This window comes from Talpa europaea, assembly GCF_964194135.1.
Source record: "Talpa europaea genome assembly, chromosome: 3".
NCBI lineage: Eukaryota > Metazoa > Chordata > Mammalia > Eulipotyphla > Talpidae > Talpa > Talpa europaea.
Window position 1 is genome coordinate 32,000,878 of NC_140069.1, and position 26,081 is coordinate 32,026,958.

The 26,081-nt window shown below is 36.1% G+C and overlaps 1 protein-coding gene across 1 annotated transcript in view; it reads right to left on the reverse strand.

The window, feature by feature from the left end:
- The window catches only part of INTS8 (integrator complex subunit 8), a gene marked incomplete at both ends in the record, with an annotated part of 46,841 nt that overhangs the window by 8,187 nt on the left and 12,573 nt on the right, over nucleotides 1–26,081 (reverse strand). Inside the window, 12 exons of the mRNA XM_084229363.1 lie at nucleotides 2,992–3,053; nucleotides 3,136–3,192; nucleotides 3,830–3,863; nucleotides 4,270–4,454; nucleotides 9,263–9,384; nucleotides 13,673–13,874; nucleotides 15,716–15,826; nucleotides 18,016–18,149; nucleotides 19,299–19,474; nucleotides 19,837–19,907; nucleotides 23,793–23,934; nucleotides 24,318–24,418. Of these exons, the coding sequence (XP_084085489.1) occupies nucleotides 2,992–3,053; nucleotides 3,136–3,192; nucleotides 3,830–3,863; nucleotides 4,270–4,454; nucleotides 9,263–9,384; nucleotides 13,673–13,874; nucleotides 15,716–15,826; nucleotides 18,016–18,149; nucleotides 19,299–19,474; nucleotides 19,837–19,907; nucleotides 23,793–23,934; nucleotides 24,318–24,418 (1,397 nt within the window). The remainder of the gene's footprint in view (nucleotides 1–2,991; nucleotides 3,054–3,135; nucleotides 3,193–3,829; nucleotides 3,864–4,269; nucleotides 4,455–9,262; nucleotides 9,385–13,672; nucleotides 13,875–15,715; nucleotides 15,827–18,015; nucleotides 18,150–19,298; nucleotides 19,475–19,836; nucleotides 19,908–23,792; nucleotides 23,935–24,317; nucleotides 24,419–26,081) is intronic.

Here is a 26,081-nt window from a genome sequence, read left to right on the forward strand (position 1 = left end):
ACAAAAAGACAGCCAAAATTTAGATGACCATAATTACAATGTTAAATATTACCAGAAGGAAGTACAATAAAAAATATCAAAACAACTACGTCTTAGAAAGCGTGATAAGCAAACTTCCTATAAGGGGCTGAAAAAGATTAGTTTTTTCCTTCAAAATGTACAAAAAGGTAAACTGGACCACTCTAAAAAAAGTATCTTTAAATCTTTTACTGTGTAATGTATGTAAGTAATAAAAAATTCCAAAAGCTTTCTTCAAGGAAAAGAGCAAACATTACTGAAAATTATATAGAACCATAAAAGGACCCATCTAGCCAAAGTCAGACTGAAGGTAAAAAAGGATGGGCTTTAAATTATACCACAAAGAAACAGTAACCAAACGGTATGGTATTGAAATAAAAAGACAAATATCAGTGGAACAGAATTGAGAGTCCAGAAATAAACCCAAACTTACATGAACAATTAATCTATGACAAAAAAAGCCAAGAACATACAATGGAGAAAGGAAACTCTACTTAACAAATGGTTCTGGGAAAATGGGACACAGCATGAACAAGAATGAAACTAGATCACTATCACACACCATACACAAAATTAACTCAAAATGGATCAAAGACTTGGAGCTAAGACCATAAAATTCATAGAAGAAAACAGGCAAAACACGCCACAACATGCGCTTCAGCAAGGAAAACAGAAGTAAAAATAAATGGGACTACATCAAACTAAAAGAAATTCAGCATTAAAATGCATAAACACCCTACCAAATGGGAGAAAACTTTGCACACCACACATTTAACAAGAAACTAATATCCAAATCCACAATAAAAACCTCATACAACAGAAATAAAATAACCCAATCAAAAAATGAGTAGAAGAGCTAAAGAGACATTTTCCCAAAGAAGACAGAGATGGCCAACAGTTACAAGAAAAAATGATCAATTTCCAGAAAAATAAAACCACAAAAGAACACCTCACACATGTTAGAATGGCCTGTATCAATAAGAGCAAAAACCAATATTGGCAGGGTATGATGGAAAAAGGAACCCTCACACACTGCTGGTAGGAATGTAGACTGGCCCAATCTCTCTGGAAACAGCATAAATGTGTCTCAAGACATTAAGAATAGATCTACAATATGACCAGCAATCCCTCTGGTAGAGATCTACCCCAAGAATACAAAACACTAATTTGAAGGGATATATTCACCCCTATGTTCACTGCAGCACTATTTCCAATAGCCAAGTTATAGAAAAAACATAAGTGCCCAACAGAAGGATGTGGTATATATATATATATATATATATACACAGCGGATTACTAGTCAGCTATATGAAAAAAGTATGAATTCTTGTCATTTGCAACAATATGGATGAAACTGAGTGAATCAAGTCAGAAGGAAAAAGACAAATACTTTGATATCACTCATATTTGGGATATGAAAAACAAAAGAACAGACAAAAACAACCAAAACAAACTCTATAAATCTGAGAACTAAGGCTACCAAAAGGGAAGGATAAGAATTATGAGCAAAGGGGGGTGGGGTGTCCAAAAGATTATGGTAGAAGATAATCAGTACTTAGGTGGTAGGTATGATGTAACATACTTGCCAGAGGTGTGAACTTATGCCTAAAACATAGAGCATTCTGTATCAACTTAAATCCACTTTGTGGCTTCTTTCAAGAATAACTGACTCTCCTGGGTTAGAAGTTTCACTGGCCCTTAAGGGGCTGGGAGGCCACATGTACCAAGTGTACCACTTCACTGTAGTTGGTAGCAATAAAGAATCAATACAAGTATAAAGAATGAAACATGGTGCTCCTTTAGGACACAAGCCTCCTCAAGTGGAAAGACAGTCATTCACCCTCTTTTGGCACTCCAAATCCCTGTGTGGGTCACAGAAGTTATTCCAAGAACTAAGAGGGAGATGGAAGCTAATTACAGTCATTGAATTAGCTGTCCCCACACTAAATTTTTTTCTTCTTTAAAGATACCACTATGAGCAAGAATATAAGACTTTGACTTGTGCTTCAGGCACAAACTAAGACAATTAGGAAGAGGGGATAGAAAGAAAAGTAACTTTGTCAGGTAACTTCTAATTGAGAGTAACTTCTAAGTGAGAAGTTGCTATGTGTGGAAAAAGAAAAATGAAAATGGTTTTCTTTTCTTCCAAAAAAAAAAAAAAAAATTGTCTTCTTCCCTAAAAATATGCCTCCATTATCTTACCGTGATTTTCAAGTAATGAAAGCAAGAGGAAAGATTTCATAAAGTAATTAAAGAACTTTTTTTAAAAAAGATTTATTTATGCATACAAGAACTGGGGTACAGACCAGAGATGCTGGGGGTGAGAGGATTCACCAGAGGCAGAGTGGGGAATAGAACAGACTGACTGACTGAAATACACTGCTGAGGGGAACAGCAGGTGAGACAGGAAAGGTCTGCTTCACCATATGGGTTTCTCCCTGGCTGGCTGAGGATCAAACTCGTGCTGCAGAGGCTGCGGACTGCTTCATACTGTGGTGCTCAACCCCTTGCACCACCAGGGAGGCCCTAAAGAACTTCTCAAGGCAACTAAAAGTGGTTGGGAGCCTCTGACAATCATAGTGGTAAAAGATAAAAAGACACCTACTGGAAATTATTAAAACAAAAACAAACTAATCCTTTTCAAATAGCTTATTTGAAAAGAGAGAAGATGCTGGAAACTTGTTAGAAAATCACTCTTCCAGTAGCCTAGATTTTTCCAATTCTACCCATTAATAACCAAGAAAACTAAGATCTTCTTCTGGTCTACCTAGAGTTGCTATAGCTCTTAGAGCTATAGCTCTTTGAGTTATGCCATAATTTTCAGGAATTACAATAGAGAAACACAAAGTTGGCAACAGAATCCTAACAGATTGTAGTTTTTTAATCAAAATACTAAAGGTTATCTAAGCCAACCAAAATGACTTCTAAAATACATAAATAATTTAATAAAATGTAAGCCATAATAATTCTTACTTGGGAATGGAAGATGGCCAAATAGAAATGTGTTCAGCTGTAATATCATTCACAATGTCCTCCTTAAAAAAAATTTTTTTTAGTTTTTATTTAAAAAGAAATTTCTTTTGAAGAGTCTTTTTAATGAAATGCTGAAATACTGACCCGAACATTGTGAAGTTTCACAAAAAGTGATAAAATAATAGTCAAAACCAATGGTTCCTATGAGAAAGAAAACAAAGGTCTTACATATTTTAAATCTCTTAATATTTCCCCTGTCAACTTCAGGGATACCAAAGAATTTTCTTTCAAAATACCCTAAACCTTTGGAAATTTATTACATGCTTTAGTGTGAAGCACCACAAAGACCAACTTCTTTTTTAATTATAAGAAAACATAGCAATTTTACACAAGTTACCATATTTAGATGTTTGGCCTGTGGTGCTTTATTGCTCACATGACTTTTAAAATTTAGTAAACAGATCTCTTTCCAACTAGTATTTCCTGCTACCTCAAAAACAACTTTTTATTCTTTAAAATAACATTCTGGTAATAACACTAAGTAAATATAAAAGTAAATAAGACAATGTCCTACCAAACAAAAATTAAAGCCAGCGTGCACATATCTAGCCTTATTATGGAGACGTCTTTGTAATTTAAAAAATAACTGTCCTAGTCAATAGAACATGGTAGATCAAATGCAAAATAACTTCTCCACTCATTATCTCATCCTCAAAAATAATCAAGATAATAAACACATTTCAGATCAATTAAATAATTCTGTAAGCATAGAAGCACTCCATTGTTTTGTCTACAAAAATTGGCTACATTCATTAGATCAATGTTTAATAAAACTTACCCGCAATTTTTGGATAAAAGAAAGTAGTTCACTCCTACAAAAAACCAAAAATTTTGGTATACACATTTAATGTCAGAAAAAAATTAAGTAAATTTATAGGCAAAGATTTATTACTAATGCTCCAGTTCTGCATGCAAGATAGAGAATATTCTATTGTTCTACTAACCTAAAGACATTTCTCCAGTTGTAGTTACATGCGACTTCTTCAGTCCTTAAACACTGATAATTTTTAATTCTATTTAGTTAAATAACTAACAGCCTTTTAAAATAAAGTATTTCCAACAGTGGCCATGGCAGGTAAAATCCATCAGAAATCAGCAACAGAAAACTCTCAGGCTTGTCAATTTTTATGATATACAAGGATAAAGGCAGATGTTCTTGAAGTAGTACAAACAGTAAAAATAATAAATAGCTAAGAAGATGAACTGATAGAAACATACCGATACATTATACCTAATGTAGATTCCCTCTGCTTTATTAAACTAACTCTGCCATCATTTCCTCGCTTGTGTTGACTGGACACACTACAGATCTGAACAACAACTTCCCAGAGATCTTTAGCAGTCCGTCTACTTTCTTTAGGGCCTGGAAGTTCTTTGCATGTAGCTGCTAAAAGCTGTCCAAGCTATAACATGAAAAACAAACAAAATACACAAATGAGAATCTGTAATGTGATACATGATAGTTCTATTATTAAGACATACTTGAAGAAAGATGGATAACTGGCCAGACATACTAAGCACAATTATTTTATGCTGAGTACTTAATGTAACAACACAGGAACTTAGAGCTCATGATCTAATGACAAATATGAATCTGGGTGAAAGGATCATCTGATTCTACCATATAAACTTCACTGTTTCTAAATAATTATAGACTAATGAGAAAAAAACAACAAGGAGATATATGTTTTATTAAGTTTAAAAAACCCCAAGTTGTTAGATGTATGTAGTATGATTTCACTTAAAAAAAGGGTGTGTAATGGAAGAGAAGCCCAAAGCCAAGATAAAAATGGTGCTTAAATTTCTCACACACACACACACACACACACACACACACACACACACACAACTTCAATTACAAAGTCTTTTTTTATTATTATTTTTTTTTAATAGAGGCATGTTTTTTTTATTTATTTATTTGTTTGTTTGTTTGTTTTGTTTATACATGCACTGGGTACAGTCAGAAGCGCGGGAGGGTGAGAGAATTCACCAGAGCCAGAGCGGGGAGCAGAGCAGGCAGAAAGACCGAAGCACACTGCTGAGGGGAGCAGCGGGCGGCAGGAGAGGTCTGCGCACCATGTGGGACCCTCCCAGGTGGCCGGGGAGCAGCCGGGGATCGAACCGGCGCCGCAGAGGTCGCCGGCAGCTTCGCAACCCAGCGCTCAACCGCTGCGCCACCAGGGAGGCCCTTCAATTACAAAGTCTTTAATGGGGCCTCCACGGTGGCGCAAGGGGTTGGGCACCGCACTATGAAGCAGTCCGCAGCCTCTGCAGCACGAGTTCGATCCCCGGCCAGCCAGGGAGATGCCCACATGGCGAGGTAGACCTCTCCTGTCTCACCCGCTGCTCCCCTTAGCAGTGTATTTCGGTCGGTCTGCCTGTTCTGTTCCCCACTCTGTCTCTGGTGGATCCTCTCACTCCCTGCATCTCTGGCCTGTACCCCAGCTCTTGTATGCATAAATGAATAAATCTTAAAAAAAAAAGTCTTTAATGAAAACTAACAATAAGGAAGATGAAGTTGACAACATAGGGGGAACTACTGCAATTTTTCTCTAAGAAAAGTAGTAGCAACTGGGGATGATTCTATGCTGCTAAGAAGAGGTGGAAATAAGGAAGGTCAGTTTACTGGTTGATCTGAATAAAGGCAGGTCTTTAGGACCTAAGATGCAGAAGGCTTTCGAAATAAAGAGTGGAAGGGCTGAGCAAAATGCAGATTACAGACAGGTCTAAAATGAAGAGGGAAAAACAGGCTTATAGCAAATTCAGTATTTCTTTCCCTCTATAATTTCAAAACAAAAGAGGGCCCCTCTACTCTCTGTTCTTATTAACTCTTATATACCATTGCTCTTTTAGAAGTCAAATGGCAAGGATAATTTCACGTCCAGTAAGGAAAGTCCCAATTTCATAACTGGACCTAGAAAATGTTCAGAATGGGGTCACACTGTTTAAGGTAGCTTCTTTAAGGATATGGGATTAAAACAAAGATGAAAATTGGTATTTTTTTTCTCCCAAAATTTTTTGTAATAAAATTTTTCACATAGAAAATTGGGATAGTTTAATGAAAACCTATATACATGACTTGCTGTGAATATACTGCCATATTTGTTTTATATATCTATCTACATATATTGCTCATTAAACTATATCAAAGTAAGTTGCAGACATGACATTTCATCCCTAAACACTTCAATATGCATCTCTCCTAAGAACATGGACATTCTCCCACATAACCACAACTCCATGATCACCTAAGAAACTTTACAAGAGAACAGGGGCCTCCTAAAGCTAGTGAAAATAACATGAAACCCTATGTGACTAGATATCAATGGGCCATGGTCTATGAGGATGTTTCATCCTGCATGCTCACTGAACAGTCTTTCTCTATATATGCAGCTATATGCTGTGGTACAATGCAGGGGTTATTGTAGCTCTTTGTCTCAAATTCATTTTCTATTGGCAGGGCTCATGTGCTTAGTTGAAGGTCATTACATTTGTTAAGTAAATAAATTTACTTAAGAATAAGACTTATCAGAGGTCTTGGGCCCCATGTCAAGTGGAATCTACGAACACTGCTATGCATCAAGTAATGCACTGAGAACATAAAAATTAACTGTCCTTAAGAAGCTCACTATTTTATAAGGAAGACAGAGAGGTAAACATACAAGAAAGCCTCAAAGAAACTAGACAAAAACAGGCAGAGGTGGGAAGTCCCCAGGCTAAGTGAACAAACAGCACTTGCCTGAGTGCAGAGTGTGAGAAAGCATCATGTGTGCAGGAACCTGAGTACTCTGGTGCCACAAATACATAAGCTGGCATGACAAGAGCAGGGGAGATGCAACTGGAAAGAAAAGTTCCTGCACCTTAAAAGGCCTAAGGTCACATTAAAAAATGTTTTTCAAAATCAGTGGTTACCAGAAGGGCAGGAGGTTAGGTAAATTGGGTAAAAGTAATCAATTCTATAGTAAAGGACAGAATTGGACATCTAGTGAACTTGAAATGTACATTTATAATAAACATCTGAAATATAGATGTTATAATGCAACATTAGTTCAGTTTAAAAAAAAACAACTAAGAAAAATTTTTTATAATGTTATGTACACTTATAAGCAAAACACAAAGAACACCACAAAAAAACTTGGGTCTTCATCCTATGCTATCATAACTATAACCACCAACCTTTCCTCCTCCAAACTAGCTGGTCTGTTATAACCCAAGTGCCCACAAATCCTGTACTCTTTGCCCTTTCCATTATACTGGACTGCCTCCTCTCCTAACCCAAGAGGAAAACTGAAAGCTGTGTATTACTGATAAGGTTGTATTTTAATCATGCATTTAAGATTTTTTTCTTTCCATTTTTGTGAAATGTTTTATTGAAAAAAGAAAAGTTATGACAGAAAAATTAAATTGACTAAAAATCATCTACGATTTTACTACCCAGAGACAATGACTGCTGTTATCCTTCAGATCTTTGTTCTAAGGATATATTCCGCACCAAGTTCACAGTTGGCAAGCTGCTTTAAACTATTATTTTTAAAACATGATCCATTATACTAGACTTCTTTTTCCCATTCCTTTTTCCATAGCATTCACAAGGGAGCAAGGGGCCTAGTTAGGAAAGGAAGCACACAAATGCCTAACCACCATGAGCTCACTAAATGATGAGAAAACGCGGTGACTACTCTTCAGCAAGGTAGCTCATCATATATCCCTCCTCCTATTGGGCCAGATCAGGGGGTACTGGAGGAAGCAGTGAGATAACTTAGCCCAAATTAGACAACTTGCAGTACAATATCCCCTGCCCCTTTCCATATTACATGCTCTCAAACATGCACCCATGTTTCCAGTGCACAGAGCCACAGAATTCACTACCAGTCAAGTACCCTAGACGTGAAATTAATATATCTCAAAGCAGGGGCCTCCCTAGTGGCGCAAGGGGTTAAGACGCAACCCATGAAGCTATCCACAGCCTCCGCAGCACGAGTTCGATGTCCGGCCAGAGAGCTACCCACATGATGCAGCAGTTCTCTCCTGACTTGCCTGCTGCTCCCCTCAGCAGTATATTTCAGTCATTCCTCCTATTCTGTTCCCCACTCTGTCTCTGGCGAATCCTCTCACCCTCCGCACCTCTGGCCTGTACCCCAGGTCTTGTATGCTTAATAAATCTTTAAAAAATATATATATCTCAAAGCTCACTAAAAAATAGATATACTCCAATGTCTGAAATTCTAGAAAGATGATTCAAATACAACAAATTTTCATCAACTGTGAAGAAGACAAAAGAGAAAAAAAAATTAATAAATCTTCAAAGGGTTGAAATGAAATGAGCTCAGTTTTCAAACAGACAGACATGAAATAAGGAACAGTCAATCAAAGACAAATGTAAAAAAGTGCTACAGTTTTGCAAGAGTTCCCATAACCATTAAAGTAACCTACTAATATATGTATTGTGTGTACACATACACATACACACACACTAAAGACGAGATGGGGAGAGTTAAAGAACAAAAAGTACTAGAAATAACAAGGAAATGTGAAGGACCAAATATACACCCAAAGTGTCACATAATCAACACTATTTATTCGGGGTATAACACTAAGTCACAACAGATACAATTTTATGAAAACCTCCAGTCTCTCATGTTTGTATCACCCAGAAGTATTTTTCAATTGCAGAGGAGAGAGATATTGAGGTATTTAAGAAAGGAGACAATAAACTATCAATTCACTCAAATACTTTCTTTCACATGGGTATAACTACTGCCCTATTAAAGTAAGCACACTACTAAGAATCAGGTACATCAGACTTAGAGAAGTACACAGACTATAAGGAAGAATAAAGTGTCTAAATGGAAAGTGGGCAGAAGTACACCCCTTGATGGTTCCACCAGTTTGTACCGATATACCCAGTATTCCAGAGCTTAATATTATCAAAGCAAGAAAAACTGACCTAGTCTAGGACTATCCCAAAATGTCGCCAGTATTAATTTTCATTTATATTCTCAAGAACTACAGGGTATTAGGAGAAAATATGAGAGGGAAAAATACCCAAGTTACCAAAAACTGTACTTTTAACTACAAACCAGCAAATATTTGTCCACAATTAAAATATATCATACAAATTGGACAAGTTTCCTAAGAAGCATAGATCTAGAGAAATAAGTACAATAATTCCATCCAAATAATCTTTTTATATAGAGCAAACATGAATTACCTTTACATATGGATTACTCTGAAGCAAAAATGCAGGGACCTGCAGTGTAAGGTATTCATTTTCCCTCCAGTTTAACATAAAAGCAACACACTCTTCAGCAATAATTTGACGAAGAGGAATATCTAAAAAGCAAAGGAGAAAATAGCTGGGATGACCATTATAAAATTAAAATGAGAACAAAGCATTTTTGCTCAATTTCAGCTCAACAAATTAAAAAGGTAGATGAAAATACTAATATATTTCCCTAAAAAGATCAAGGTTTCCCGATAATAGACTGCCATGTTCACCACTATTAATAAACAAAATTTGCCATGATAAACACCTCAGATATAAAAGTCTAGTAGTTGGCACCTGTCCTCTAGAAATTTATAATTCAAACAAGCAGAGAATAATCACATAAAGCAAGTAAAATAACAGAATATAAACTTTCAGTATATTTAGAACACAGACACAGGTAAACCTTATAATAAACTTGAGTTAATATATTTACCATTTTAATATTTTTTTCTGATTAAAAAGTAATAAATATTCCAAAGAGACAAGTTATTCACTCATTTAAAAAATATCTTTAGGGCCTCCCCTGGTGGCGCCGGTGGCTGAGCGCCACGCTGTGAGGCCGTCCGCAGCCTCCGCAATGCTGGTTGAATCCCGGCCGGCAGGCGAGGTTCCCACATGGCGCAGCAGACCTCTCCTGTTGCGCCCGCTGCTCCCCTCAGCAGTGTATTTCACTCAGTCTGCCTGTTCTGTTCCCTGCTCTGTCTCTGGTGAATCCTCTCACCCTCCCGCACATCTGGCCTGTATCCCGGTTCTTGTATAAATAAATTAAAAAAAAAATTTTAAAAATAAAAAATAAAAAAAATCTTTAAATGAGAAAGTAATGAAATAAATATTATTCAGAATTGTTTTGAACATTTACTTTGAAATAATGTGTGCGTGTGTTTTGAAGAACTGGGGTGTAGGCCAGAGGTTCAGGGTGGGGGTGAGGGGTTGAAAGGGTTCACCAGCGAGAGTGGGGAGCAGAACAAGCGATTTACTGAAATATTTGAGGAGAGCAGCGGGTAAGAGAGGAGAGGTCTGCTGTAACATATGTGGACTAGCTCCCTGGCCAGAGATCGAACTCAGTCTATAGCAGTGATAGCATTAACTCCTAGGCCACCAGGAAGGCCCTGAAATAATTATTAAATATGCATTAATAATAAATGATGTGAATTCTTATAGTTCTAAGTATATAATATTCAGATTTTAATATTTTTAAATATTAAAATATTTCTTTCTAAAAGAAACACCAATGGATGGTAATTATGTTAAGACTTAAGATGGGCGAGGCCTCCCTGATGGCACAAGAGGTTAAGCACCACACTATGAAGCAATACGCAGCCTCTGCAGCCTGAGTTCGATCCCCGGCCAGCCAGGGAGAGACCAACATGGCGAGGCAGACCTCTCCTGTATCGCCCGCTGCTTCCCTCAGCGGTGTATTTCAGTCAATCTGCCTGTTCTGTTCCCCATAGTCTCTGGTAGTTTCTCTCACCCCCCGCATCTCTGGCCTGTGCCCCAGCTCTTGTATGCATAAATAAATAAATCTTAAAAAAAAGACTTAAGATGGGAAGTGCTACTAAACGCTTCAAGTATCTATAGTTTTCAATCTTTTTAAAAAAAGACTATGCCTGTATTTATTTATATCTCACCCTATTCCCAAAAAGGATTTCAGATACTTATTCCAAAAAAAGACATTGGAACAGAGAAAAATAAAATTTGCAGGGGCCAAGACACAGCACTATGAAGCTATCTGCAGCCACTGCAGCACAAGTTCGATCCCCAGCCAGGGAGGTGATCCACATGGCGCAGCAGACCCCTCCTGACTCACCCGCTGCTCCCCTCAGCAGTGTACTTCAGTCAATCTGCCTGTTCTCTGTTCCCCACTGTGTCTGGTGAATCCTCTCACCCCCCCATACCTCTGGCCTGTACCCCAGTTCTTGTATGCATAAATAAATCTTTTAAAAAAATAAAAAATAAAATTTGCAGACTAGGCCTGACATTTCATTTTATTGAAATATAATTTTAATACAAAGGTAGTAAAATTTGGGGGAATCACTCCAGAAAGATACAACTGGTTTTAAAATAATTAATGCGTAGTCCTTATTTCTGGTGTAACTCAAAGATGGGATCTGTTTTAAGTTAAAATCATTTCATGTTTCTGACTATAAAACCAGATTTCTGACTTTCAACCCATCAAAGGGAGAGCTCTTTCTGTGTGCTATAGAGGCATGCACCTAACTTATTCACAACTGGCCCAGCAACTGGGGAAGAACTGTTTTCCTCAAGAAATGAGGGAGGGGCGCAGGGGTTAAGGTCTCAGCACTATCAAGCTATTGCCAGCCACTGTAGCATGAATTTGATCCCCGGCCAGGGAGCTAACCCTGCTGCTCCCCTCAGCAGTGTATTTCTGTAGATCTGCCTGTTCTGCTCCCCATTCTGTCTCTGGCAAATACTCTCACCAACACCCTCCACCCCCTGCACCTCTGGCCTACATCCAGTTCTTATATGCATAAATAAATCTTTATTAAAAAATGAGGGAGAAGTTGGCACATAATACCTTTTTACATCCCTCTTCCTCCACTTCTGACTTAAGGTGACCATCCTACCAACCCTGACTCTTGCAATGCCATTGGCATGCAGAGCTGTAATAGCAGCTTAGCCAGAAATCTATGCTGAACTCAAAAAACTGAGGGTGAGTCAAAGTCAACGCACGGGAACCGTGCCTGTGGGTGGAAAAACATTTTCTGATTGGTCCTGAGCACACATCCTCCCCTTCTCATTTTAATTGTTTATAGCACCAGATATAGGATAAGTAGGTGACCTTTCACTAAGCTAGGAATTTGCACAATTATATTACACCACCTCCAACAAAGAAAGCATAAACTGATTTGAGCCCCAAACTACCTGAATGTCAAAATGTTAGTAAAAATAGACTATAATTATTTAAAGACAATTTCCTCAATTTCAAAAAAAGCATAGGCCTAAATTGGACTGATGGATTCAGATCAGAGTTCTCTTACTGTGTCACTTTGGCCGAACTCCTTAACCTCTCTCTACCTTGGTTTATTGATTTACAAAATAAGGATAAAGTAGTTACTACAAAGAACTGCTGTGAAGTACTAAGTTATGTCCCTAGAGCTCTTAGAACAATGTCTGATTTGTAGACAGCTCTCATCTCTTTTTGATTTTTAGAGAAACCATGTATAAAATCTCAAACTTCCACTTTTAAAATGAAAACATACATAGTGACATGTCCATTAATAATTAGTGCCAGCATTTATCAGATCAATTCTTATTATGATATTAAAGAGTATCAATGCTTTAAAGCTCAAAGGTATACCGTTTCTGGAGTGCTAAAAAGTTGTAATTTCTACTAGAAATTGGAATAATTAATTCAAAATTCTTCAAAGGACCATTAGCCATTTCTGTTTTGACATAGGCACCTTCATTTACTTTTCACATTACGGTTTACAACATTAAATGTGTGTAGTATGATTTAATTGCTCTAAACTCTTACTAAAACATGTAAAATTAAGAAACCAATTAAAATTTTATTTAAGACGACAACAGAGATTCTATAAGCCCCTTTTCATAATAAAGTATCTACAATTAGAACTGGACATATAAGTTCTATTTCTAAAGTGATCACCAGTGAGTTCCTGACCTACTGGCAATCATTCTGAGTTCTCCATGGCAGTAATGGGAAAATATACCTTCAACCTGTACCTTCAAGGACATTTTGACATTCTTTTAACAGAATATCTTTAAATTGCACTATAATTTTGACAGGGTGTTGAATAGCATTCCCTCAGAGTTTACATTCACCTGAAACCTCAGAATGTGACCTTATTTGGAAAGAGGGCCTTTGTGGAAGTATTTAGTTAAGATGAGGTCATCCTGAATTAAGGAAGACCCTGAAGCCAAGCAACAGCTGGAGCCCTTACAAGATATAGGTGAATATGGAAAAATGTGTGTGTTCATGCACATAACCAATGGCATGGAAAGGCAGAAGTAGGCATGATGCAACTACAAGCTAAGGAATGCCAAAGACTGCTGGCAGGCATCAAAAACTAATCAAAGAAAGGATTTTTCCTTAGGGCCTTCAGATGGAGTCTTGAGTGTCATGCAGAGAACTGGACTTCACACAAGTTACCTGAAGACTTTACGAGAATAAACATCCGTTGTTTTAAATCACCCAGTTTGTGGTACATTCTTATGGCAATCATAGGAAGTGAAAAGTTGCTTACATTTCCTAATGTACTCAAGTGAACACCACAAATGAATTGTTTTAGGAGAAAATAACAGTCAAATGTTTTGCATTTTACCCCACAATGAGGTAACGAATTTCTGATATTTGGATTTGAAAAGACTTACCAGGAAGCCTCATTTCCAGGTATCCTCGTACCCTGCTAATAAGATCAGAAGGAGGTCTCTCTCCAGACTGCCCCAAACCAGCTTCGTGTGTATGAATATCCAAAAGCAACATCTCATTCAGCATGACCTGACGAAGTTTTGGTGAGAACTCTGTTACCAGCTCCAAACAAGCAGCAAATAGCTGCTTAGCATGGGAAAAGTCCTATCAAAAGAAAAAAAAATAGCCTGAAGAAATATGGATCTTACTGAATGCAAAGACGGCATGGACTAATTATTTTTATAGTTAAAACTAGTTAATCATTAAGCCATATATTTGCTCACACATTAATCATTTATGTATATAGAACCAATTACATATGACCCACAATTTTAGTTAGGTTTTTTTGAGTGCTTAATATATATCAGGCTCTGCTCCAGAAGCTGGGACAACGTAACTATTTAGGCAAGGTGAAAGATTAATTTAAATGGTTAACATTGGTTTCTAAGGAAGTGAAGTTATCTATAATCTCTATTCTTAATTAATTCCAATAAATAATTCTTTCCTACTGGAAAAATAAGCATCCAATAAGCAATATAAAAGACATGCTATATTACTAGCAAGTGTTAGTATATTAAAAAATTAAATGTTTACATAAAATATATATAATACATGTATTACACAGGTTAAAATTTTTTTTTAAAGATTTACTTATTTATGCATACAAGAACTGGGGTACAGGCCAGAGGTGTGGAGGGTGAGAGGATTCACCAGAGACAGAGTGGGGAACAGAACAGGCAGACTGACTGAAATACACTGCTGAGTGGAGCAGCGGGTGAGTCAGGAGAGAATTGCTGCACCATGTGGGTAGCTCCCTGGCCAGGAATAGAACTCGTGCTGCAGTGGCTGCTGACAGCTTCAGAGGTTGCATCTTAACCCCTTGCGCCATCAGGGAGGCCCCTATGTTAAAAATTCTGACAGGTACACTCTTCTTCACCCAAGACATTCTGAATTAGATATTCCAGATTTCAACATGGTTTCACATTCTAAAATCTTTGCACATAACTCTATTAACCAATATAAATGACTAATAAGCCAAGTTAAGTCAAATCAGCTATGATCCAAGTCCTTTTGTACACACTTTCTTCTAATTTTTCCAAAGAATAGTCTTTGGTTTCATTACCTCTCTCTCCACATGCCTCCTTTACTCCCATAAACTGGCTTCTATTCCCATCATAATGAAGAAATTTCTTTCACATAACAAAGATAATCTAATGATCAAACCTACTGATAGTTTTCAGTAGATGCTGCATCCAAATTCTGTCCACTCCATTTTGACATTCTCTAGTCTCTTGTCTATTACAAATTTACACCTCTGGGTCTCATACCCATCACACTACTCTCACATGGACCCAATGTTGAATCCCCAGGCTCTATATATGCTCCTTAAGTTATCTTTGGTATTCCCAAATCTGTATCCCCAGCCCAGATTATTCCTCAAGCTTTAGGCTCATGTTTCCCATTACAGGCTCATTTTAAACATTGTAAAAATGAACTCATAATGTATCCTTCAAAAATGTTTTCCTGCACATTCACTTCCTGGCATTTCTACCAGCTTTAAGTTCAGGATTCCTGCCTTCCAAATGTTATCTTTAATCTTCCCATGGAATTTACTGTACTATTTGTTGTGCAATCATAACATACAACATTTCACTTATGTCTCTACTTCCCAAAGAGATCAGGAACTCCTTACATAAAATATATTAAATAATTAATGTTAAGGGATTGTTTTTATATCTTGGAATACAATCTTCACTAACTAAAACCTAAAGAATTAAAAAAAATGTGATGTTCCCTCAAATTTTTAAAAACAGAGCAGCATCCATATGTCTATGACCATTTTAATATATTAAGGAAAAAGAACCACACACCTTTTCAATTATCCTTCTAGGTTTATGAATTTTATTTTAAGCTCAGGAAAATATAACAGATTCCGATTCTTGGTTTTCATTCTAAAATTAATAAAACATATCCACAACTAGTAGTTTAAGTATACTTTTACTCACCTTAACAGTACTACAGTGTAAACCTTTTGCCATGAGAATATAAACCAAATCTCTTGTTAAATTATCTTTAATTCCAAGGATAACACCACTATAAACAGAGGGTACTTCCCACTAGAAGAAATAGAAATATGTAAATACAAACACAGGGAAAGACAAATCTGAGTAAGAATCTTACAATAATCTTCTATTACATTAAAAAAATCACTTAAAGATCACTTTTTAGGCAGAAAGGGAAATGACAGTCATAATGAAATGCTAATCAAAATGAACATATTCATTATAATGAACATGTATTAAGTATTAAAATGGACTGGAACTTTTTGAAAAATGGTATGTATGAAATAAAGACAAAATGAAACAAACTAGAAATTTTAATATGTATTAGTTCATGATTCTTGCAACAGTACTATGAAGTAGCTACTACTATCTCATTTTACAGATAGAAATAACACATAGGGCCTCCCCAGTGGCGCAGCGGTTGAGCGCTGGGTTGCAAAGCTGCCCGCAACCTCATGCAGCGCCGGTTCTATCCCCGGCTGCTCCCCGGCCACCAGAGGAGGGTCCCACATGGCGTGCAGACCTCTCCTGCCGCCCGCTGCTCCCCTCAGCAGTGTACTTCGGTCCTTCTGCCTGCTCTGCTCCCCGCTCTGGCTCTGGTGAATTCTCTCACCCTCCCGCGCTTCTGACTGTACCCAGTGCATGTATAAACAAAACAAACAAACAAACAAACAAATAAATAAAACATGCCTCTATTTTGAAAAAAAAAAAAAAAAAAAAAAAAGAAATAACACATAGAAGTTAACCAACTTGCCCAAGGTTTTATAAATACTAAATGTAGAGCTGGGATTCAAACTCAAGCAGTTAGCCCCAGAATCCCCTCTCAACTATTTTTTTTTTCCCATTTCAAGTCTAATTTTTAATTTATTGTTGGAATTATGTATTAGTACAATATAGCTAATTAGTGTCATATAAGTAACAACTAACAAATAGAAAACTAGAGATTAATAAATTATTTAGTTGAACCTGGAAGTAGAAAAAGTTTTTTAAACTAATTAGAATATATTTTGTATTTAACCAAATTACCAAAATCTTCAATATTCAGATTAAGCACCAAAAGTATAAATAATACCCTTTCAACTATTTTTCACTACTTCCTCATCTATAAAAATGAACACTAACAGTAATGTCAATACTAAGAAAGTCCAACTAACATTCAGAGTGATTTTTCATTTCACTACATATGCATGTCTAGACCCATAAAATATACATGAACCTCTGTCTGCTTTCTTCATTCTAAGCAAAGGAAGCATATGTAGTTCATTAAAAGCACTGCCATATACTTTAAGTTTCTCCTGTACTTATGGGCTATTTCCCTTGTATTATCTACTCATGGCCCACTTTAAAAAAAATGGCATTTTAAAAGCTATTTTCATTATATTTTTGATGCAGGAATACTCAAAAATAAGTAAATACATTAGCTGGAAGTTTTTAAAAGACCATCTAAAGCCAAAAATGTCCTACAAAGAAGCTTTAATGATTTGGTTTCAAGCTGTAGTGTTTAACATCAAGAAAATATTAAAAAGGAAAAACAAAAATACTTCAAAAAGCACAGTGGTATAGTATGGTAACATACATCTACAGAGGTGTGACACTGTACCACTAAATCATATAGTGTTGTAAACCAATGTTGCATCAAATAAAAATTAACTTAAAAAAACCACATGGCAAGTATTAGCTACTGACTACATAAATAATACTGTGCACATATTTACAGTTATATTTAAAATGCAGATAGAAGCTATGACAATAAATGGACGATAAACTTGTTTTTTGATGCTATTGCTGGGAGTTTTTTTTAATTTTCTCTGTCAACAGATGTTCAAAAGTGCAAGAGAAGGTCCTCAATTGTTGACAAATAAAAAGGATACTGATTCTCAAAAAAGGTAATCGAATAGGTCTTCGATTACATTATATCAGAAAAAGGGCAATTTTCTTAGCATTCTTTTTTTTTTAAATTTATTTATTTATACAAGCACTGGGTACAGTCAGAAGTAAGGGAGGGTGAGAGAATTCACCAGAGCCAGAGGGGAGAGCAGAGCAGACAGACTGACGAAGCACACTGCTGAGGGGAGCAGCGGGTGGCAGGAGAGGTCTGTGCACCATGCCATGTGCGACCCTCGCCTGGCGGCCGGGGATTGAACCAGCACTGCAGAGGCTGCGGGCAGCTTCGCAACCCAGCGCTCAACTGCTGTGCCACCGGGGAGGCCCATCTTAGCTGTTCCTGACAAAGGGTTTCTTACCTTATTGGATACTGTCCAGAATTGGCGCTCTGAAGTCATACCATGTAATTCAATTAAAATCTGTCGAATTCTCCAGGGATCCACCGACAATATCAACTGATGCTCTAACTGGCCAATGTTGACACTTGCTGAGGCTAAAAAGGAAGAAGAGTTTACTGGTTCAATAATGATTTCATTCAAAGGTAACATGTAGGCCTATAAATATGAGAATGATTATTAAGTGAGAAATTGCGCATGTTTGTAAGTATTTTAAGTTAAAAACAGCTCTCATCTTGAGAACTGATTCCCTGGACATCATGGAAATTATAAAACTAAATTAATGCTCACACAGAAAACCTAACAGCATTTAATAAAGATGATGAAAATATAAACAAAGGAAAATTAGTTCATAGATCGAACTACGGGGAATATACAGAAAAAATTACATAGACAGTCTCCTATTCCTGAGTATAAAATGCAACAGAGCATGCATAAAACAAATTCTGAGTAATAAACATTAAGAATGTGTTTTTTGAAGAGAGAAAGAACAGGAGACACTGCCTTCCCAGAAAATCAAGAAATGCTCATTAAAATCTCAAATCACAATTCTGCTTTCAGACAAGTCTTCAATAATGCACATTCAGCATTATTTATTAGTTAATGTTATTCTTTATTTTTACAACTAGAAAACCAGTTTAAATCTAGTGAAATGCCAAGCAGTTAAAATTTTGCTTTTTTGTTAGTCAGTTGAATCCTGTCTCACCTATATGGTTTTGAAGGTTATATTTCTCATTAGTGAATAGCACTGTATTTTCAACATAAATAAAATTAAAAAATGAAAGAAAATCATCACATAAATAAGGCGAAAATAGCAATACAGTTAAAGCTGAATGTTTAGTCAGCAAACAGAATCATAGCGACATAGGCTGAAATGTATGAAAGCCTATGCTGGTTTTTTTTTTGGCCTCAGTATCCATTATCATTTACCTATCTCCTCTTTAAAAAAAAAAAAAAAAAAAAAAAAAAAAAAAAAAAAACACCTCTAACATCAGATTAGCAACAGTAACCTTGGCCTATTTCCCCAGCTAAAATCTTCTATGTATCCTAGGACATCAAAATATCCATTAATCATACACTCAGCAGAGTCCCAGCACTTAACTTAAACAGAAATATGACTATGGAAAATAGTTATTTACTCACATAAGCATAAACTAAACAAGAGGGAAGCTTCAAATACAGGGAAGGGTAGATATAATGGGGGTCAAAACACACCAACATTTTAGCTAGCAGACCAGAGAGCTAACCTGGGATATCATAAAATGAAGTTACAGGTTTAATGCACAGATTTACTCTAGGGGATCTCTTCCTCATCTCATCAACAAGTAGCTTTCGTTCTTCATCTTTTAGCAACGTAATGAAAAGCTCATGTGAAGAAATCATGAAAACATACTGCAGATCTTCCAACGCCAGACACACATTCCTAGATCAGTAAGAAACATTATAAAACAAAAAAGTACAAAATTTAGTTTGGGAAAAATAAATACTAACATTAATAAACAATTTTAAAAGCCACAATTTCATAAATTACATAATAATTTGAAGTAGATTTTAAAATTTCTCTTCGGTTTTTAGTTTAAATTGTGATATCAATACTACGATCTATATAGAGTAACAGACATAATCCTAATTTTTATGTGGTTACACAAATCTGAACTTAACGATAACTGGTTCTCAAATACCAGTTACTCTCTAATTACATGATATACACAATAAATATAAAGTAAAACAGATATTTTCCTCTCAAGATGAAGTTCAAAGGGAGAAAAAAGAAAAGGCACTTACTGTAGAAAAGCAGCCATATTTCCTTTCAGAGAATCTGAAGTTTTTTCTAAATTAATTGATCTTGAACATACCTAGGAATTTGAATAATTTTCATCTGAATAAGTATATTGAGAAATGTATATTACTGTTTGAAAACTTCAGATTTAAAAACAACTGAATTTTCCTTTATAAGCCATATATCAACACAGAGTTGGTTAAGCTATTTTAAAAGATGATACCAAAGAGAAGAAACCATTAACAGCAGGGAGTGAAATATGAACATTTCAATAACTGGACATTTTTATGTAGTAAAGGATAATCTATTTAGCACACTTTAGAGTTCTCCCAGAATTTAGAAAGTATGCTGACAAACTATATGCAGTGATAAACTGTAAGAATCAATATCTGCCAAAAAGATTCACCTTAGACAGCTAAAAATGAACAATAATAGTTAAAATATATAGAACAATGGAAACATCTACAAATATTTTCATATTTTGTCTTTATTCATTAGATTTCTCCCCGCACATTTATCAGAAGCCAAAATAAAACAATTAAGTATTAAAACCCTAATCTCAGGAAATTGCCATATGTTCTCTAGTAAGTTGACACCATAAAAAAAAAATCATAAAATGTTCATAGTAGTATTATTCATAATAGCCAAAATGTGGAAACAATTCTAACATCCAGGTAGCCAAAATCAGCCGGAAGGAAAAAGATAAATACTGGATGATCTCATTTCTATGTGGAATATAGAGAAACCAAACAAAAGGTCAAGAAAAACTCAAAACTAGCAAGCTGACCATAGAACTGAGGCATTTAGGAAAGGGGGGGGCAAAACAGAGGAGGGATAAACACAAGAGAATATGATGATAGTTCACAAGGGAATATGGTGGCAGAACTATGGGACTACAACAACATAAGAAAAAAAAATTTTTTAAATTCTAACATCCGTTAATTGAATAGACACACAACATATACACTGACTAGCATACCATCTGGGAAATATTCAGCCACAAAAAGGATTAAGTAATGATATACGCTACCATAGGGTGACCCCTGAAAATACTAAGTCAAAGAAGTCAGATACAAAGGATCACATAATTTATGATTCCATTTATGTGAAATGGAATAGTTCGATTTATAGAGATAAAAAGCAGATTATAGTTGCCTGGAGTTGAGGGAAATGAGGAAAAAATGAGGAACGACTGCTAATAGAGAAAAGCTTCAGAGGGTGAGGAAGGGAAGATGAAATTGTTCTAAAGTTAGTTGAGGTAATGGCTGCACAACTCTGATCATATTAAACACTGAAATGTACATTTTATTTTTTTTTTTTTGAGGCCGCCCTGGTGGTTTGGGATTAAGTCTCAGTGCTTTTATTTATTTATTTATTTATTTATTTACACAAGCACTGGGTACAGTCAGGAGTGCGCCAGAGCGGGGGAGCAGAGCAGGCAGAAGGACCGAAGTACACTGCTGAGGGGAGGGGCGGGTGGCAGGAGAGGTCTGCGCGCCATGTGGGACCCTCCTCAGGTGGCTGGGGAGCAGCCGGGGATCGAACTGGCACTGCAGAGGCCGCGGGCAGCTTCGCAATCCAGCACTCAACAGCTGCGCCACCGGGGAGGCCCTGAAATGTACATTTTAAATAGAATTGTTCATATTGATTTTTACTCAATGAAGCTATTAAAAAAAATAATAGTAAGGGCCTCCCCTAGTGGCGCAGCGGTTAAGCGCTGGGCTGCGAGGCTGCCCGCAGCCTCTGTAGCGCCGGTTCGTTCCCTGGCCCCTGGCGTTCCCTGGCCCCTGGCAAGGGTCCCACCAAAAAAAAAAAAAAAAAAAAAAAGTTATAGTAATTTTAAAGATTCATACTCAGAATTTTAAAAGTGCTATGCTCAAAGAAGGCTAAGTTACCCTATCAGTATATATTATATCTAGACATCTTAAAGTACATATAATATTCTTATATTCTAATAATTTTGCTCCACTATATAACTTTCTATTACACTACTATATATCTTATTATGATAAATAACGATGTGTCCTTTCATAATATTTGTTCACATACAGAGATGCACTACATGTATCATGGAACAACTTAGGTTTTATGTATTAAATCTGATTAAGCAACATCACATGTAACTCACCTCAATTTTTAAATTACAAATATGAAATAGCTGATATCTCTAAACATACTACTAACATTAAAAAGATAATTTAAAACTACTATTTCAATTTAATTTAAAACTATTCTATTAACAAACTTTACATTTAGATGATGTGGGCAAATTCTTAAACAACTTTAAAATTGAAATAACTTTTTAAAGCTAACCAAGAAAAAAGAATAACCCTGCAGTCACTTATGAAATTAAATAAATGCCAAAAAATCTTCCATACAAAAAATCTCCAGGCTAATCCTTCATTGGTAAATTCTATCAAACACTGAAAGAAAACAATGAATCTATTTTTATACCAACCTTTCCAGGCAAGAAAAAAGATACAACCCCAATTTATGAAGCAAGCATGACCTTGACACCAAAATCGAGGATAAGAAAAAGATAAAATATGTGTCAATCTTACATTACCTTAATATTAGCAAACCAAATCCAGCAATATGTAATTTTAAAAGATCATAATCTAGACTTAAAACCAATTCAATGGTCCAACCACTATGGAAAGCTGTGTTGAGGTTCCTCAAACTACTAAAAATGGAGCTACCACATGACCCAGCAATTCCACACCTAGGGATCTACCCAACAGACACAAAAACATTGATCAAAAGGATACCTGCACCCCTATGTTTACTGCAGCACTATTTACAATAGGTAAAATAGGGAAACAACCCAAATACCTCAAAATATATGACTGGATCAAGAAGATGTAGTACATATACACCATGGAATACTACTCAGCAATCAAAAAACGTAAACTCACGCCATCCGTAGCAACATGATGGAGCTAGAAGGGATTATGCTCAGTGAAATAAGCCAGAAAGAAAAAGAAAAATATTGGATGGTTTCACTTACAGAAAGAATGTAGGAGAATAAAGAATCAGGAAAAAAAAACTACTAAATTTAAAAGCAAAATTAATGGGCAACTATTAGAGACACTCTGCAGGGGAGGGAGAGGGATCAAAACGGGCGGGCGTGAAGAACACAAGGGACTATGGTGACAGTGCATGGGTGAATGTGGTGGTGGGAATTTTACAGGGACTACACTTGAAAGGAGAAAGCATGCATTGTACAAAAAGGAAGAATGATGTAAAATATATATATATTAATGTAAAATTTTAAAAAATACAATGTTCTATGTCAATTTTATCGCAAATGAAAAAAAAAAAAAAAAAAGATCATGACCTAGTTAGGTTTATTCCAGACCATGGCACTTCTTTATTACCTAGTTCAATCCGCAGCCTCTGCAGCATGAGTTTGATCCCCGGCCAGCCAGGGAGCAACCCACATGGTGCAGCAGACCTCTCCTGTCTCGCCCATTTCTCCCCATAGCAGTGTATTTCAATCTGCCTGTTCTGTTCCCCACTCTGTCTCTTGTGAATCCTCTCACCCTCCACACTCCGGCCTGTACCCCAGTTCTTCCATGCATAAATAAATACATCTTTTTAAAAAGAGGTAGATAGAGTCAGCAAGTCAGCACAAAGATTCCAGAGCTCAGTGGAGAGAGGTTAGATTTGGGAGCTTTTATGAGCCAAGGACAAAACTTTCGTAAACAAAAACATTAGAAAGAGGGAGAAAGTAAGTCAATGAGGAACTAAGGAGAATCCACGGAAGGAATGGAGAAACTTACAAGAAAACTCCAGCAGAGAAGCTGGGCGAGCACAGTCAGTCAGTAGTACCACAGAGAAATAAGTCAGCCACAGAGAAGTAAGTCAAAGGAATATAGAAAAGAGGGCTCTGGATATGACAACTAAGGCCATTGGTAAGTTTAAAACAAAATTATAATCAAAAGAAGAGAAAAGGTCTTACCTCAAGAAGAAAGTCTATTTTCTCTTTATTAGGTCTAAGAAATAGCTGGTTAAACTGAACACTAATTGTTCTACCTTCCAATATATCACGAACTGTGTTACAGGCACAGACTTTAAAACAGATTTCATCTAGAGCTTCAGTTCTGCAGAATATAAAAGTAGATTCACTAATTTTTTAATCATAAAAGTACATACTGCAAATCTAAATTGCCAAGAATGAGCCATTTATTCTTGAGAGGTAAGATTCAAAGATACTCAACCACACCAGTGAATGTCCAATGGGGGAAAAAAGACAAAAGTTTTGAATTTAGCAAGGGACAATTTAGTTACAGATCAGGCAATGGATTGTGATTTTTTTTTTTTCCTGAAGCAACATTTTAGCAGCCCCTCTGGGTATGTTAATTTCTCACCTATTACCAAAAGTGAACGTATCTGCAGACTTATAATTTGGAGGTATGTTTCTAATAAACAGAAAATACACACTTGTTCTTTTATTAAATATCAAAAAGTAATTTAATTTACTTACCCCTGTTGAGCTTTCTGAAAGAGTTCTCTTAGTACTGACTGCCGGAACTGGACAGGTAAACTGAAGGTTAAGTTATCTTCAATGAAAATCTTTATTACCTCCTGAAACACATTCATAAAATTGCACCCATTTCAAAAACCATGGCAAAAATTTCTTTACCCCAATAAGACTTTCTATAGCAGAAACTACAAGTTTAAAAAAAAATCATAAAAATTAGGAAAATCTCCCTTTTAAAATTTTAAAATTAGATTAAAAATAAAAATAAACCAATGTTACTTCAATAAAAGAAGAAAAAGCAGTTTAAAAGGCTGGGAAAAAAATATTAAAAGAGCCTTCCCTCTTTTTTAAAGATCATGGACCAACAAGAATTAATTAATAAAAGGCAATTTCATAAGAGACTTTAAAAAAGTTCTTTAAACTACTAAAAATGAAGCTACCATATGACCCAGCAATTCCACACCTAGGGATCTACCCAATTCCACACCTAGGGATCTACAGCAAAATTTAGAATAGGCAAAATTTGGGAACAACCCAAACGCCCAAAAATAGATGACTAGATCAAGAAGATGTGGTATATATACACAATGGAATGCTACTCAGCAATCCAAAAAGATAAACTCATGCCATTCGTAACATCATGGATGGAGCTGGAAAGGATTATGCTCAGTGAAAAAAGCCAGAAAAACAAAGAAAAATATTGGATGGTTTCACTTATAGGAGGAATATAGGGGAACCAAATAAGGGATCGGGGAAAAAAAACAAAATAATAAACAAAATTAAAAGGCAACTATAAATCAGAGACATTCTGCCAGGGGAGATTGAGGGGAGGAGGTGACTAAAACAGGGGAAAGAAGAGCACAAGGAAGTATGGTGATGGTGCACGGGTAAACTGGTGGTGGGAATTTTATGGGGACTACACCTGAGAGGAGAAAGCAAATATTGTACCAAAATGAACAATGATTTAAAATATATATAAATAAATAATTTAAAAGATTAAAAAACAAAAATACTAAAATTACAATAATTCAGCAAGAAATAAATGCTAAAAAATGTTTTTAGCAAATTTAAATGGTTTTGAAAATATCATTTAGTGAATTACAGAAAACTCACAATATTACACAAACATTTCCTTAGCTTCTCAAGTAATGTAAAAGGAGGGAAGAGATTTCTGGAAACAGCCAAATTTCTTTAATAGCTAGTCAGCTGCTATCACTAAGTGTCACAAAAGTAGTTTCAAAACTATAGAGTAAGCACCATTTCACCTGCACAGCAAACCATAAGCATTGTAGGGCTACAGGGGAAAAGACAGTCACTTCTTAAACACAGTAAGATACATCCATTCCAGCTACTCAACTGCTTAATCAGCACATAACAAGAATTATACAGGGTTCGTTTAATTCTATTCAAATAAACACTAAGTAAGATATTTAAGATACTCTGGGTATGTATAACTGAGGTGATCAATTTCAGAGTTGCAACCAAATCACTGTTCTCCCCTTCCTGGCTACCCATAATCTACTTTCTGATTTAACATTTGGGCAGTTTATCATATTCACAGTAACATGCACCCATCTATGAATATTTCTAAGGCTGTGTTTATGCAGGTTTTACTATTCCACAGAGCTTCTTGAAGAATCTACACATTACATAGGAATCCCCACCCTCTGTAAGCTTGTACTAAAGATATGCAACTGAAAGATCTCTAGCCTTTAGTAAATTCATCAATATTGAATTTATATTGTATTGTATCATATGTATAATGCA